This window comes from Erpetoichthys calabaricus, chromosome 9, assembly GCF_900747795.2.
Source record: "Erpetoichthys calabaricus chromosome 9, fErpCal1.3, whole genome shotgun sequence".
Lineage (NCBI taxonomy): Eukaryota > Metazoa > Chordata > Cladistia > Polypteriformes > Polypteridae > Erpetoichthys > Erpetoichthys calabaricus.
In genome coordinates, this window is record NC_041402.2 from 91216976 (window position 1) to 91230443 (window position 13468).

The following is a 13468-nucleotide window of genomic DNA, read 5'->3' on the forward strand; positions in this document are numbered from 1 at the left end:
GGACAGAAGCAGCAGAATGAATTCTGAGGTGTTCAGAAACATACTGTCTGCTCAAATCCAGCTAAATGCAGTCAAATTGATTGGGCGGCGTTTCATGATACAGATGGACTATGACCCAAAACGTACAGCCAAAGCAACCCAGGAGTTTATTAAAGCAAAGAAGTGGAAAATTCTTGAATGACCAAGTCAGTCACCTGATCTTAACCCAATTGAGCCTGCATTTCACTTGTTGAAGATTAAACTTCAGACAGAAAGGCCCACAAACAAACAGCAACTGAAAGCTGCTGCAGTAAAGGCCTGGCAGAGCATTAAAAAGGAGGAAACCCAGCATCTGATGATGTCCATGAGTTCAAAACTTCAGGCTGTCATTGCCAGCAAAGGGTTTTCAACCAAGTACTAGAAGTGAACATTTTATTTCCAGTTATTTAATTTGTCCAATTACTTTTGAGCCCCTGAAATGAAGGAATTGTGTTAAAAAAATGCTTTAGTTGCCACACATTTTTATGCAATCGTTTTGTTCACCCCACTGAATTAAAGCTGAAAGTCTGCACTTCAACTGCATCTGAGTTGTTTCATTTAAAATTCATTGTGGTAATGTACAAAACCAAAATTAGAAAAAGTTGTCTCTGTCCAAATATTTATGGACCTAACTGATATACAGTATATATATATATATATATATATATATATATATATATACAGTAATCCCTCCTCGATTGCGGGGGTTGTGTTCCAGAACCCCCCGCAAAAGGTGAAAATCCGCGAAGTACAAACTATATGTTTATATGGTTATTTTTATATTGTCATGCTTGGGTCACAGATTTGCACAGAAACACAGGAGGTTGTAGAGAGACAGGAACTTTATTCAAACACTGCAAACAAACATTTGTCTCTTTTCCAAAAGTTTAAACTGTGCTCCATGACAAGACAGAGATGACAGTTCTGTCTCACAATTAAAAGAATGCAAACATATCTTCCTCTTCAAAGGAGTGCGCGTCAGGAGCAGAGAATGTCAGAGAGAGAGAGAAAAGCAAACAAAGCAATAGGGCTGTTTGGCTTTAAAGTATGCGAAGCACCGCCGCAATAAGCAGTTGCAAGGAAGGCAGCAGCTCACACCCCCTCCGTCAGGAGCAGAGAATGTCAGAGAGAGAGAGAGAGACGGATAAAAACAAACCATCAAAAATCAATACGTGCCCTTCGAGCTTTTAAGTATGCGAAGCACCGTGCAGCATGTCGCTTCACGAAGCAGCTGCACAGAAGGGAGCAACGTGAAGGTAATCTTTCAGCATTTTTAGACAAGCGTCCGTATTGTCTAGGTGTGCAAACAGCCCCCCAGCTCACACCCCCTCCGTCAGGAGCACAGAATGTCAGAGCGAGATAGAGAGAGAGAGAGAAAAGTAAAAATCAATATGTGCTGTTTGATCTTTTAAGTATGTGAAGCACCGTGCAGGAAGCATATCGCTTGATAAAGCAGCCATATGTAAGCCCAGCAAAGAAGAGAGCAATGTGAAGGTAATCTTTCAGCGTTTTTTGAGGAGCGGCCGTATCCTCTATGGGTGCGAAGAGCCCCCGTGCTCACAATATATTTGAGGAGTTTTATTTAATAGGTAATACGCGCTCTGGTTGGGTAGCTTCTCAGCCATCTGCCAATAGCGTCCCTTGTATGAAATCAACTGGGCAAACCAACTGAGGAAGCATGTACCAGAAATTAAAAGACCCATTGTCTGCAGAAATCCACGAACCAGCAAAAAACCCGCGATATACAGTATATTTAAATATGCTTACATATAAAATCCGCGATAGAGTGAAGCCGCGAAAGTCGAAGCGCGATATAGCGAGGGATTACTGTATATATATATAATATACCGTGTTTCCCTGAAAATAAGCCCTACTCTGAAAATAAACCCCAGCATGATTTTCAGGCTGCTCTGTAGTATAAGCCCTACCCCAAAAATAAGCCCTAGTCAAGATCGTCAGCTGAAAAGTAAGGCGCCTAAGGCCAGGTTTCTACTTCACGCAATGTGACGCGTGTGCCCAAACATCCATTAAACTCTGAGGACATCTTGCCACAATATCTCTGAAAAGGATGTTTAATGATTACATCCATTAATTCGGGGATGTGCCCATTCCAGCAGCATCGGCGCAAGACAGAAACAAAATCCCTGGATGGGGCATCGGCTCATTGGAAGGTGAACACAAGCACGCACACATACACTAACGTCATTGTAGCTTCACCAAATCTCCAAACCTTCATGTCTTTGGATGGAAAACTGAGCAGACTGGGGAAACCCACCAGGAAAACATAGAAACTCCAGGCAGGGATCACAAGGGATGTGACTCCCTGTGAGACAGCAGTGCTACCGCTCTGCCACCATGCCACCCCCATATGTGTAACTATTAACTTTGTTTAAATAATGAATATTGTTAACGATTCATCTGTAAAATGTAACATATTTTTAATGCATTTCATCATGAAAGTGATATCAAGTATAAATCTAAGAATTCTAAATGTGCAGAAAGCTGGAATATTATAAATTTAATGTGATTAAATCATGTAGCGATTTAACAACTGGGTCGGTTTTAAAATGACGTTTATGATGGTCTGCTTTAATGATAAAGTAAAGTATGAGGTTAAAGCCGAAATTTCCACTTTAATCACAAAATAGACATTTTTATTATGTTTTTTTTTTTTTCTCTGTGCCGCAAATACGTCGCCGTACATTCTGATGGTATTGGGTAGGTGCAACAAAAAAAAGAGGGCACAGAAGATGGTATGTGAGACTTAAAATATATTGTGTCATTACTTTGGGGAATGTGCGATGCTTGCATATCAAAGCACCACAAATGCATTTGTATGTTGCCATTTTGCTTCACAACATCGAACCATTCATGAAACATCAAAGCACGCACATCGATCCTGGAGGATCCTAAAAGCGGCTGGAGTAGCAAGAAATTCAGGCTGAAATTCAGGGTTTGAATGTGGATAGTTATGATGATATTCCAGAAGAAGATGACATGACTGTATGTGGTTAAATGTATATTGGTGTACATGAATAAATACAAGATATCCCTGTATATAAGCCGTAGTACATCTTTTGTAGCAAAAATTAATATAAGACCCTGTCTTATTTTCAGGGAAATGCGATATACAGTCATATGAAAAAGTTTGGGACCCCCTCTTAATTCTTTGGATTTTTGTTTATTACTGGCTGAGCTTTCAAAGTAGCAACTTCCTTTTAATATATGACCTGCCTTATGGAAACCGTAGTATTTCAGCAGTGACATTAAGTTTATTGGGTTAACAGAAAATATGCAATATGCATCATAACAAAATTAGACAGGTGCATAAATTTGGGCACCCCAACAGAGATATTACATAAATACTTAGTTGAGTCTACTTTTGCAAATATAACAGCCTCTAGACACCTTCTATAGCCTTTGATGAGTGTCTGGATTCTGGATGGAGGTATTTTTGACCATTCTTCCATACAAAATCTCCCCAGTTCAGTTCAATTTGATGGCTGCCGAGCATGGTCAGCCTGCTTCAAATCATCCCATAGAGTTTTCGATGATATTCAAGTCAGGGGACTGTGACAGCCATTCCAGAACATTGTACTTCATCCCTCTGCATGAATGCCTTTGTAGATTTTGAACTGTGTTTTTGGGTCATTGTCTTGTTGGAATATCCAACCCCCTGCGTAACTTCAACTTTGTGACTGATGCATTGAACATTATCCTGAAGAATTTTGTTGATATTGGGTTGAATTCATCCGACCCTCGACTTTAACAAGGCCCCCAGTCCCTGAACTAGCCACACAGCCCCACAGCATGATGGAACCTCCACCAAATTTGACAGTAGGTAGCCGGTGTTTTTCTTGGAATGCGGTGTTTTTCTTCCACCATGCAAAGTGCTTTTTGTTATGACCAAATAACTCAATTTTTGTCTCATCAGTCCAAAGCACTTTGTTTCAGAATTAATCTGGCTTGTCTAAATTGAGCATTTGCATACAACAAGCAACTCTGTTTGTGGCATGAGTGCAGAAAGGGCTTCTTTCTCATCACCCTGCCATACAGATGTTCTTTGTGCAAATTGCGCTGAATTGTAGAACGATGTACAGATACACCATCTGCAGAAAGATGTTCTTGCAGGTCTTTGGCGGTGATCTGTAAGTTGTCTGTAACCATTCTCACAATCCTGTGCATATGCAGCTCCTGTATTTTTTCTTGGCCTGCCAGACCTGGGTTTGTAGCCTTCCCCTAAACCATGATACTGAACAATCTTTGTTTTCAGATCTTTTGAGAGTTGCTTTGAGGATCCCATGCTGTCACTCTTCAGAGGAGAGTCAAAGGGAAGCACAACTTGCAATTGACCGCCTTAAATACCTTTTCTCTTGATTGGACACACCTGTCTATGAAGTTCAAGGCTTAGCGAGCTAATCCAACCAATTTGGTGTTGCAAGTAATCAGTACTGAGCAGTTACATGCATTCAAATCAGCAAAATTACAAGGTGACCCAAATTTTTGCACAGCCAGTTTTTCACGTTTGATTTAATTTCATACAACTAAATACTGCTTCACTAAAAATCTTTGTTCGGAAAACACCCCAGTACTCAGATGTTCCTAGGAAGTGAAAGACATACCACTGTTATATTTTTTTTGTTGAAAGTAGAGTAAATTATTATGCAGGCTCAGAGGGGTTCCCAAGCTTTTTCATATGACTGTATATATATATATATATATATATATATATATATATATATATATATATATATTATTATACATATATATATATTTATTGTGGCAGACCCCAGCCGGGACTCCCCTTTGTTATATGCTCAGGGGCAGCAGCCATGGACTGTGTAATACCTCCCCCTGGACACTAGATGGCCGCCCCCCTGGGTTGTAGCGGTGCCTCGGTTTCCCGCAGGGCTCCATGGGAATTGGAGTTGGGTACAGCCCTGTTGGGTCCCACAGGAACCGCCAGGGGGGTGCTGCAGCTGGAACTCCTGAGTCCTTATGGGTAGTGTTTTCACCACACCCGGAAGTGCAGCCGGAACACAGCAATCAAGCACCTGGAGTACTTCCAGGTGAATTATAAAAGGCGCCAGTAGCCACCACTCCGGGAGCCAGAGTTGGAAGGACGAGGTGGACAGGGTTGCCTGGGAGGAGTGGTGGAAGAAGAAGAAGAGTGTGCTTTGCTTTGGTGGTGGTTTATTTGTACTTGGGACTGTGTTGTGCCTGTGGGGATCACGGGGAAGACGTGCCCCACAGGTGAAGAAAATAAAAGTTTCTTGGTTTGTATACATGCCTCCGTGTGCATCTGTGTCGGGTCAGGCACCTATATAGCACCTTGTTACAATATATGTATTTATATACATCATATAAAAAAAAATATATATATATATATATATATATATATATTGTGGTGGGTGGCCGGCTAAATATTCCAGTCATCACCCCCAGGCCGCCAGGTGGAGCTCTCCCAACAGCGTGGACGTTCCCTGAATTCCAGCAGGGCCTCATGGACTTTATAGTTTATATGCACAGCCCTGCTGGATACCATGGGGACCACCAGGAGTCGCTGTGGGGAGGCTGCCGGACTCTTACTTGCCCTATAACCCGGAGGTGCGTCATGATCACATGACAAGAGGAAACGACGTGCTTCCGGGTTGAAGAATGGAGCTTTTTATCCGACCCGGAAGTGTTCATGATCACATGGACAGAAGGGAGAAACACTTCCGGATCATGGACTATATAAAGGACTCTGGGAAACAAGTACACTGAGCTGAGCTGGGAGGAAGGGTGGCAAAGTGTCTGGGAGTATGGAAGATTGATTATAGTATTGATTAGTGTGTTTATTGATTTATGAGTATTGTGGAGTGGAGGGTGCTTTGTGCACGTTATTCTCTAAATAAAAGTAATATTTGGACTTTTACCTGGTGTCTGGAGTCGAGTCAGAGGGTTCAAGAGGACGACAGCGACCTCAATCTGTCACAATATACTGCTTACTTTGAATTTTAGGGGAGATTAATTAAAGAAATGGTTTAGATTAAAACCTGTAATGTTTTTTCTTCCACTTTTTTAAGGCATCTTTGCTTTATATAAATTGTTTGAGGAATGGAAGTTGGAAATGTTGCCAGGAATGCTACCTCTGAATATGTCTATTTGACCATTTTCACAAAAGAATTCATATAAAAATTGGTCAAACTGTTCAGTCTATGTTGCCTGCACATTTATAAATTATTTAAGTAGGAATTTAATAAAAAGCTATGGTATCTATACAAAATGAATTCATGATGGCTTTTTAAATCTGCATTGAGAGGCTTTTTCAGGAAAACCTCATTTAAAGCAAAATGTTTCATAATAAAAGTATTTGCCAAAAAACCCATTACACATAAGTGTTGTGCCAGCTTTTTTCATCATTCCTAGAAAAAAAAAATCTATAGAAGTGCAGCTTAATTTATCCAGTTGTACCAAGAAAGGATGTCCTTGCGGCATCTTGTTATATTGTAGCTAGACAAATGTCGGAAATATAAAAATTATTTTTTAGGCATAGATCAATCAGTAAGTCAAACAAATCTATTTTTGTATGGTGCTTTTCACAGAGTACTGTATAGGCTCAGAGCATTGTTAAAATTTAACAGGAAAAATACAATTGCAGACTTTACCAATTGCAGAATGCACACATGTAAAAATACAGATTAGTTTAAACACACAATCTGATTAACACAAAAAGGATCCAGATGGTATATCAATTGATTCCATTGCTAATATATGGCCAGATAACAATGGAGGAGAGGAAAACAAAAACTCTTGTTGGCAGCATTTCTCTTGGGGCGTCTACAGTTGGTTATAGTACAAAGACAAAGTCAGCCACCGTCCTGAGACACCTATAGATGGTATAGGTGTGCATGGGCCATCTACTATTGACATGATCACAAGATCATTGGCTGTCCTTGTCTCAGTATTTATGGTGTGTTTGCCATGGATAAGAAAACAGCTTGAAAATGGAGCAGTAGCACCAAATAGCACAGCAAGATATGGAGAAGCGAAACTGAATAGAGGAGACTTATAGTTATTACAAGCCACAGCACCTGTCAAAGATAAAATATTTTAAAAAAAAATCTCTCTTTTGTCCCACATGCACCTTCATCTGCATTGGCATGTGTATGAATGTTGCCTCACTGGCACTCTGTCTCCCGAACACTTTCTCGTAAAACTTGCTTCTCGGACTCTGTCATTATTTTCAAGGCACGTTTCTCACCTCTTGTACAGTTTTATACATGCCATCTTTGATTGAGATGCTCTCAGCATGTCTCATACTTATAACACTTGCACTTCCTCTTTTCTTGCATCACCAAAGCCAAAATGACCGATCAGATTGCTCTAAAGGACTGGGCCCACAGACTTTAACGTTTTATTATATTGTAGATAATACTTGTATTTTTGTAGAAATGATTAACAAACCAATGCCTTAAGAACAGCTATTCAGCAACTCCAGTTAGGGTATGATAGATTGAAGCAGTGAATCTTCAGCTGGAATTTAAAAGCTAAGACTGAAGGGGCATCTCTTGCATAAGTAGGATGATCATTCCATTGCTTTGGCACCCTGTAGTTAAAAGGCTTAGCCTCCCACTGTGGTCCAATAGCAAACACCCTCCTTTCCTGTCACACTGGTTGCCTTTCTCTGGTGCCCTTCCTTGTTTATATAAGACACTGCAGCCCCCATATTAGCATGTAAAGCTGCTCTTTCCTCTACCAGCATGGATCTCTCTGACTTTTGGAGGCTTTATTTGGGGCTTCAGTCTGCCCAGTTCACACAAGAATGGTGCTGCATTTGCCCTTAGTCATTCACCCCCTTCATACCATATTATTAAAGTGTATTAGACTGAAGGATTTTGGTAATATTCTGACTTTACAATAGACATTAGCTGTATATTAATATACCTTTTCAATCAGTGTGTTTGTATATTGAAGCTCTCAAATCAATGTTTTTTTCTTGCAAAACTTTGTATTCTAGAACTGAATGATTATTGTGATGAAAAAGGTGGTTGCCCAGTCCTAAAAGGGAATTTGCTCATCTTGTAACTGTGAAAAATCAGCACTGTAGCTTGAAGTTCATTTATTTTTAATTTCTCACTTTCCTCCCCTTTCTTTCTGTCATCCTCCTGCAGGTTAGTACACTCTGGCTCGGCACGAGGCTCACCGTCATTTGGATCAGAGCTCGCCTTCGGCACAAGGACAGGCACAAGGCAAGGCATCGAGTCCCACTTCTTCAGAGTTGAAACTCACTGGGACCTGTCCTCCTGGACCCGGTTGCTGGTTCAAGGTTGCCACAGCGCTGCAGAACTCATTAAAGAGGTTACAATAGGTGTGTTCTGATTTTTCAGTATTTTCTTGTGTAAAATGAGTGAATACCCAGGTAAAATGTTTGTTACTGATGATAGGCATCTGGTAATCCATTCCAGCGTATTATGGGAAAGCTATACATTATGCACTGTGCAAAGGGACTTAATTCTGCATGGACATTGCCAGAGAAGTCTTTCACATGAATGTGCAAAGCTCATGAATGTTAATGAATTTGCCTTAAGCATGCATTCTATTTGCAATCTAAAAATGCCAGCCTATATTTCCGCATGTTACAAGGTTTCATTCTGAAGCATACTTTTCTCTAGCACAAAATTCTAACTGGTGTCATGCTATCTTTTCCTATACGCTCATTTTCCTTTTTTATTTAAAATACAGAACATAATAACAAAACTCAGTCCGCAAAAAAAAAAGATAAAAATGAAACTACAATGATATGTTCCAGAGACAATCCGGGAAGCAGAGCACTCAGCCCTTAACCAACTTAGAGAGTTATATGACAAGAGAGCCCCAGCTAAAGTGGTACTTCACATAAAATGAAACCGTGAATAAAATAAAAAGGCTTCTGTACAGGCCCTGCTTTTAAATTACATCAACCGTTTCTTACCAGATTTAGAAAAAAAAAATGTATCAATCCTTATAAAGAAAACATGATTTTTTTTCCAAATTAATATAATGTAAAAGAAAGAGAAAGAAAGATGAGCCAGTCAACAATGCCAATCTTTGAAGCAGTAAGGAAGGAAGACTATCCTTTTCCCTGATATAGAACATTATTCTAAAATGTTACTGATTAGATCCTGCCATATTTATAAAAAAAAAAAAAGTTTTGAACAGAATTTCATTTTTTTCCAATTTCAAATCATATAGGACATCAATTACCCACTGAAATAAAGGGTGGGGGATTGGGAATCATCCAGTTGAGCAAGATAAGTCTACATGCTAGTAGTGAGGTAAAGGCAATTATAGTTTGTTTGTCCTTCTCCACTTTAAGCCCATCTGGGAGTAAACTAAACACAGCTGTGAGCATTTTTTTGAATCAAGTGTTACAGGATGAGGTTACAAAATCGACTATCAAATGAAATGTTCTAGAACAAGCAGAACAAACACAACACCTGATTGAGTGACTTGTATTCCTGCCTCCGGCCTGGTCAAGCAAGGTGTTTGGAGAGGCCATGTATTAGGAGGTTACAAGCGACCATCTCCGTGATCTCTTTTGCTGAATTGACTTCAGGTTTTAACCACCACCCTACTCTGCCCCTCAGCTTGTATGCTTGTGGCCAGGATGGCTGCTTGGAACATGCCCTAGCCCAGGCCTATTAAAATGGCGGCCCGTAGGCCACATGCGACCCAGAAGCCTCCTCCAAGTGGCCCAGCCCATGGTCGCCCGAGGGCTCCAGACTGCAATTAAAATGGTTGCAAATGCAACCAAAAATAGGCTTTGCAGATTATCATTTCTACTTAGTTCACATGAATCATTGAAACTTTAAACTATTATATTGTAACAGATGCAAAAGGCCATTTTTTTATTGTTGAGTAGATGTGCTGTCAACATATGTGTCAGTATGGGCTCCCCCTTGCAAATCACTGAGCCGCATAAAGGCCAGTTTATACCTCGAGGGAGTCATGGTGAAAATGATGTCAAACTTGGAAGAACGTGCAGGAAAATATTTTTAACTTCGTGTCGCTGTTGACGGGATGGCTGTGAATTTCAACGAGAGGCTGGTTACGCTTGTGCCAGAATAATGAACGAAGTGTTGAATATGACGCAAGCAGTAACCAAATAAAAAGCTAGGCATGCAAAACATTTGAAATTCCTCTGCCCATCATATAGGTTCCCTGTTATAAAGATATCTGTGCCCCGTGGAATTCAGTTGTCCCTTCTGATTTCGCACAGGCACACTAAGGTGTGATCATAATGCATCTTTGCGTGCCGTTTTTCTTTTGATTTAACACGTAATCCATGCAAAACCCTGGCCAGTCCGTCAATACAATATGATGAAGTCTGGTTTTTAAGGTTCAAAGTGTATTGCAGTTGTTTTACTGGGCTGCTCTGGGATTGACAACGGACAGTAAACTTTGTTAAAATGGTATCAAAAAATACCACTAGTTGTTACTTCAGTCATTTTGGCATGCCAATATATGATCTGTTATCAATAAATTCTTCAACAGGAGCGTTTCAACAAAGAAACACAAAGTAAGATTTAGTAAAAAATAATAATTATAATAATAATAATTAATAATTCATTACTTGACACACAAAAACTCTGTACAAAGACATTTTAAAGACAAATCATTAAAATAAATGTACTAATCCACTTTCACGCCATATGTGGTGCCTTGCTCTTAAACATTTACTCGGGTAGTTTTTTTTCTGAGGGGGAAAAAAAACAGTTTCCTCAGGAAAGGCTTTGTTGTGGAACTCAAATTTGACTTCTGTCATATGAGTGATTAAAATCACGTGAATGAAATAGTTTAAGTTCTATGAAAATCAAAAAATCTGTTGCCTGTCACGACCAGCTCTTTAAATTGGGGGAGGATCTCATGTTTCAAAAGGGAAACCAAAGTTATTGCTAATACCGTGCACTTTTTTTGATTTTATGCACTTTGAGATGTGCCTGGGGCAGATGTGAGCAAAATGTTTATTTTTAATTTCAAAAGTGGAAAACAAGTATTGCTACTACCTCAGATTCTGTTCAATTATAATTTTCTTTTTCTATTTCATACATTTCTGATGTGCCTGTGTCAGAGAGAGGTTGGGAGTGTGGACTGATTACAGCGTGTTGCTGCACCCATGACATGATATACCAATTGGATTGGGGCCCAAGTGCAGCAGGTGACACCTCAAGACCACACTGGAACAGTGTGAGGTTTTTTTTATGTGGCTGGAGTGCCAATTCTGCCACCAACCCCCAGGTTTTCCCTATAAGTTGGAGGACCTGCTTGCAGGGTTGTAGGCAGATTAATATCATACCAAAGACAAAGCGGTTGCAAGTTAAGGGCTTAGCTCAAGGGCCCAGCAGAGTAGTCACTTCTGGCTTTAATGGGATTCAAACAGGTGCAGATGTGACCAAACTTAAAAGGGAAACAATGAATAAACATTACTTGTTTTTTTAAATACATTCACATTGATTTAAAATTTGTCATTACCAGATGCTTACTGACCGCTCAAAATATTTGGCCCAGCTAAATTTCTTGGTTTGAACATGTGTCCCAACTGAATTTGTAAATGAATAGCTCTGCCCTAGCCTGTTCGTCTGGAGTAATCCCATATCGTGACAGCAGCTTGGCCTTTAGTTTGTCATAGTCATCGGCTGCCTGCTCGTCGAGAACATTTAAAGAAGTCCTCTGTCTACACGAGAGATATCCAGATCATTGCTGTGGAAGCCAGAGCATAATGCTGGAAACAGCTTTGAATGGTGCATCAGTTCACTGTGGGGCATACATTTGCATATACTAACTTATACATTACCAGTATAGAGGCGCTAAGTAACTCAATACACAGAAGAAAACTGTGGAACCCATCTGAGCAACAGCTGAAATCTGAACACTCAAAGTAAATACTACATGAAGTACCAGCATTAACTGTCCCAAAATGAACAAAAAAATACTGTAAATGTTGACTGTCAAAGTATTCACCACCTTATAGCAACATTCACAGCATTTGACCTTGTAAATTTATTAACAGGACTGACGGGATTATTGACAGCAATTTCATGGGATGCCACTTATTTTCTGTCAGATTGACTGGGGTGATGCTATAAACATTCAATGCTTTGGTTTAAGCTACTCAGCTTTAGCATTTGCCTCATATTTTTGGTCACTGACCTACTAAAGGAACAATTATGCTAACTTGAATCTGAACTAGATTTTGTTATTAGCAGAAATTTCCTTTATTTGTTTGTTTGTTTTTATTGAGTGTTGTTTTATCTGTTGTATCATAAATTGAGAAAAACCTCTTAAACTACGCTGGTGGCAGAAATGTATATAACTTAATTTTGGTATCAGTCTTTATATGACATGGCTATACATTCGAATAGTAAAATAGCGTGATATAAATATGGATAAAAGACATTTTTATTTTTGTACAAAAATGTAAATAACTTTGAAAAAATGAAAAATGAGATCTCTGAATAATTTCACTTGTTTAAGTGTTCCAAGAACATGAAGTGGCTCGACAGCTCTCTAGCATGGACAGTAACTACCCATCTTTTCCTGATGCATGGTAATATACTGGCAATGAGTGTGTAGGAGCAACTACTGTTTAAAGCAGCTAACCTGGGGATGTACATTTCTTTTATGGGAAAAAAATAAAGAGCAAAGGAAGTCTTTCCTAAAGACTGAAAATACAATTGACAACAGATGACTTCTTGATGCCAAATGACACAAGTAAATTGAGCTCCTAACAATCAGAACTACTTCAGACATTAATTTCAGGCAGTAGTATTGTATGTTCTGAGACTCCAAAAGTGGCATCACTGGGAATATTTGTTAAGTTTGATAAGATACTAATTACTCACCTAAGAGACATGAAGGGGGGCTATCACCTTCACTGGAAAGGGAGGGGGTTACAGACAGCAACAGACTTTTTATAAATTTTTATACTGCAGTTTCTGCAATTCTTCTGCTTTTTCTCTTCACCATGTGTGCATTTTACATATATATGCACACTGAGAATTAGATAAACATTTATGTTACATGTAATTTATAGGTTGATTACAGCTGGATTTATTTAATGACAGGAGATTAAAACCAAATGCAATAGGATTCTTTCATTGTCATGCTTTGAAAGGAAACTTTGTTTAAACAACTGTTGCTGCCTTCTTCATAAATCAAGAATGTTTTGAAGCAACAGAAACTAATTTTTTATGACCTTAGCTCCCTTAAGGAAATGAATAATACATGCAAAAAAAGTCCAAGTCCTACATATACAGCTAGCAAGCTAAGTAGCTTTCATATGTCACAGCCCCAAAGATCTAGATTACATTTTCTACCAAGTCAAAGTCGCAGTTGAATTTATACATTCTCTCTGTTTTTGTGTAGGTGTATCTCATGCTTGCCAGAAAGATGCATTTTGGGTTACATTGGTGACACTAAAGCTGCT

At 39.3% G+C, this 13468-nt stretch overlaps 1 protein-coding gene across 1 annotated transcript in view; it reads left to right on the plus strand.

Moving 5' to 3' along the window:
* sntb2 (syntrophin, beta 2) overlaps positions 1-13468 on the plus strand; it is a 327074-nt gene that overhangs the window by 294524 nt on the left and 19082 nt on the right. Inside the window, exon 5 of the mRNA XM_028809888.2 lies at positions 8175-8371. Within this exon, the coding sequence (XP_028665721.1) occupies positions 8175-8371 (197 nt within the window). The remainder of the gene's footprint in view (positions 1-8174; positions 8372-13468) is intronic.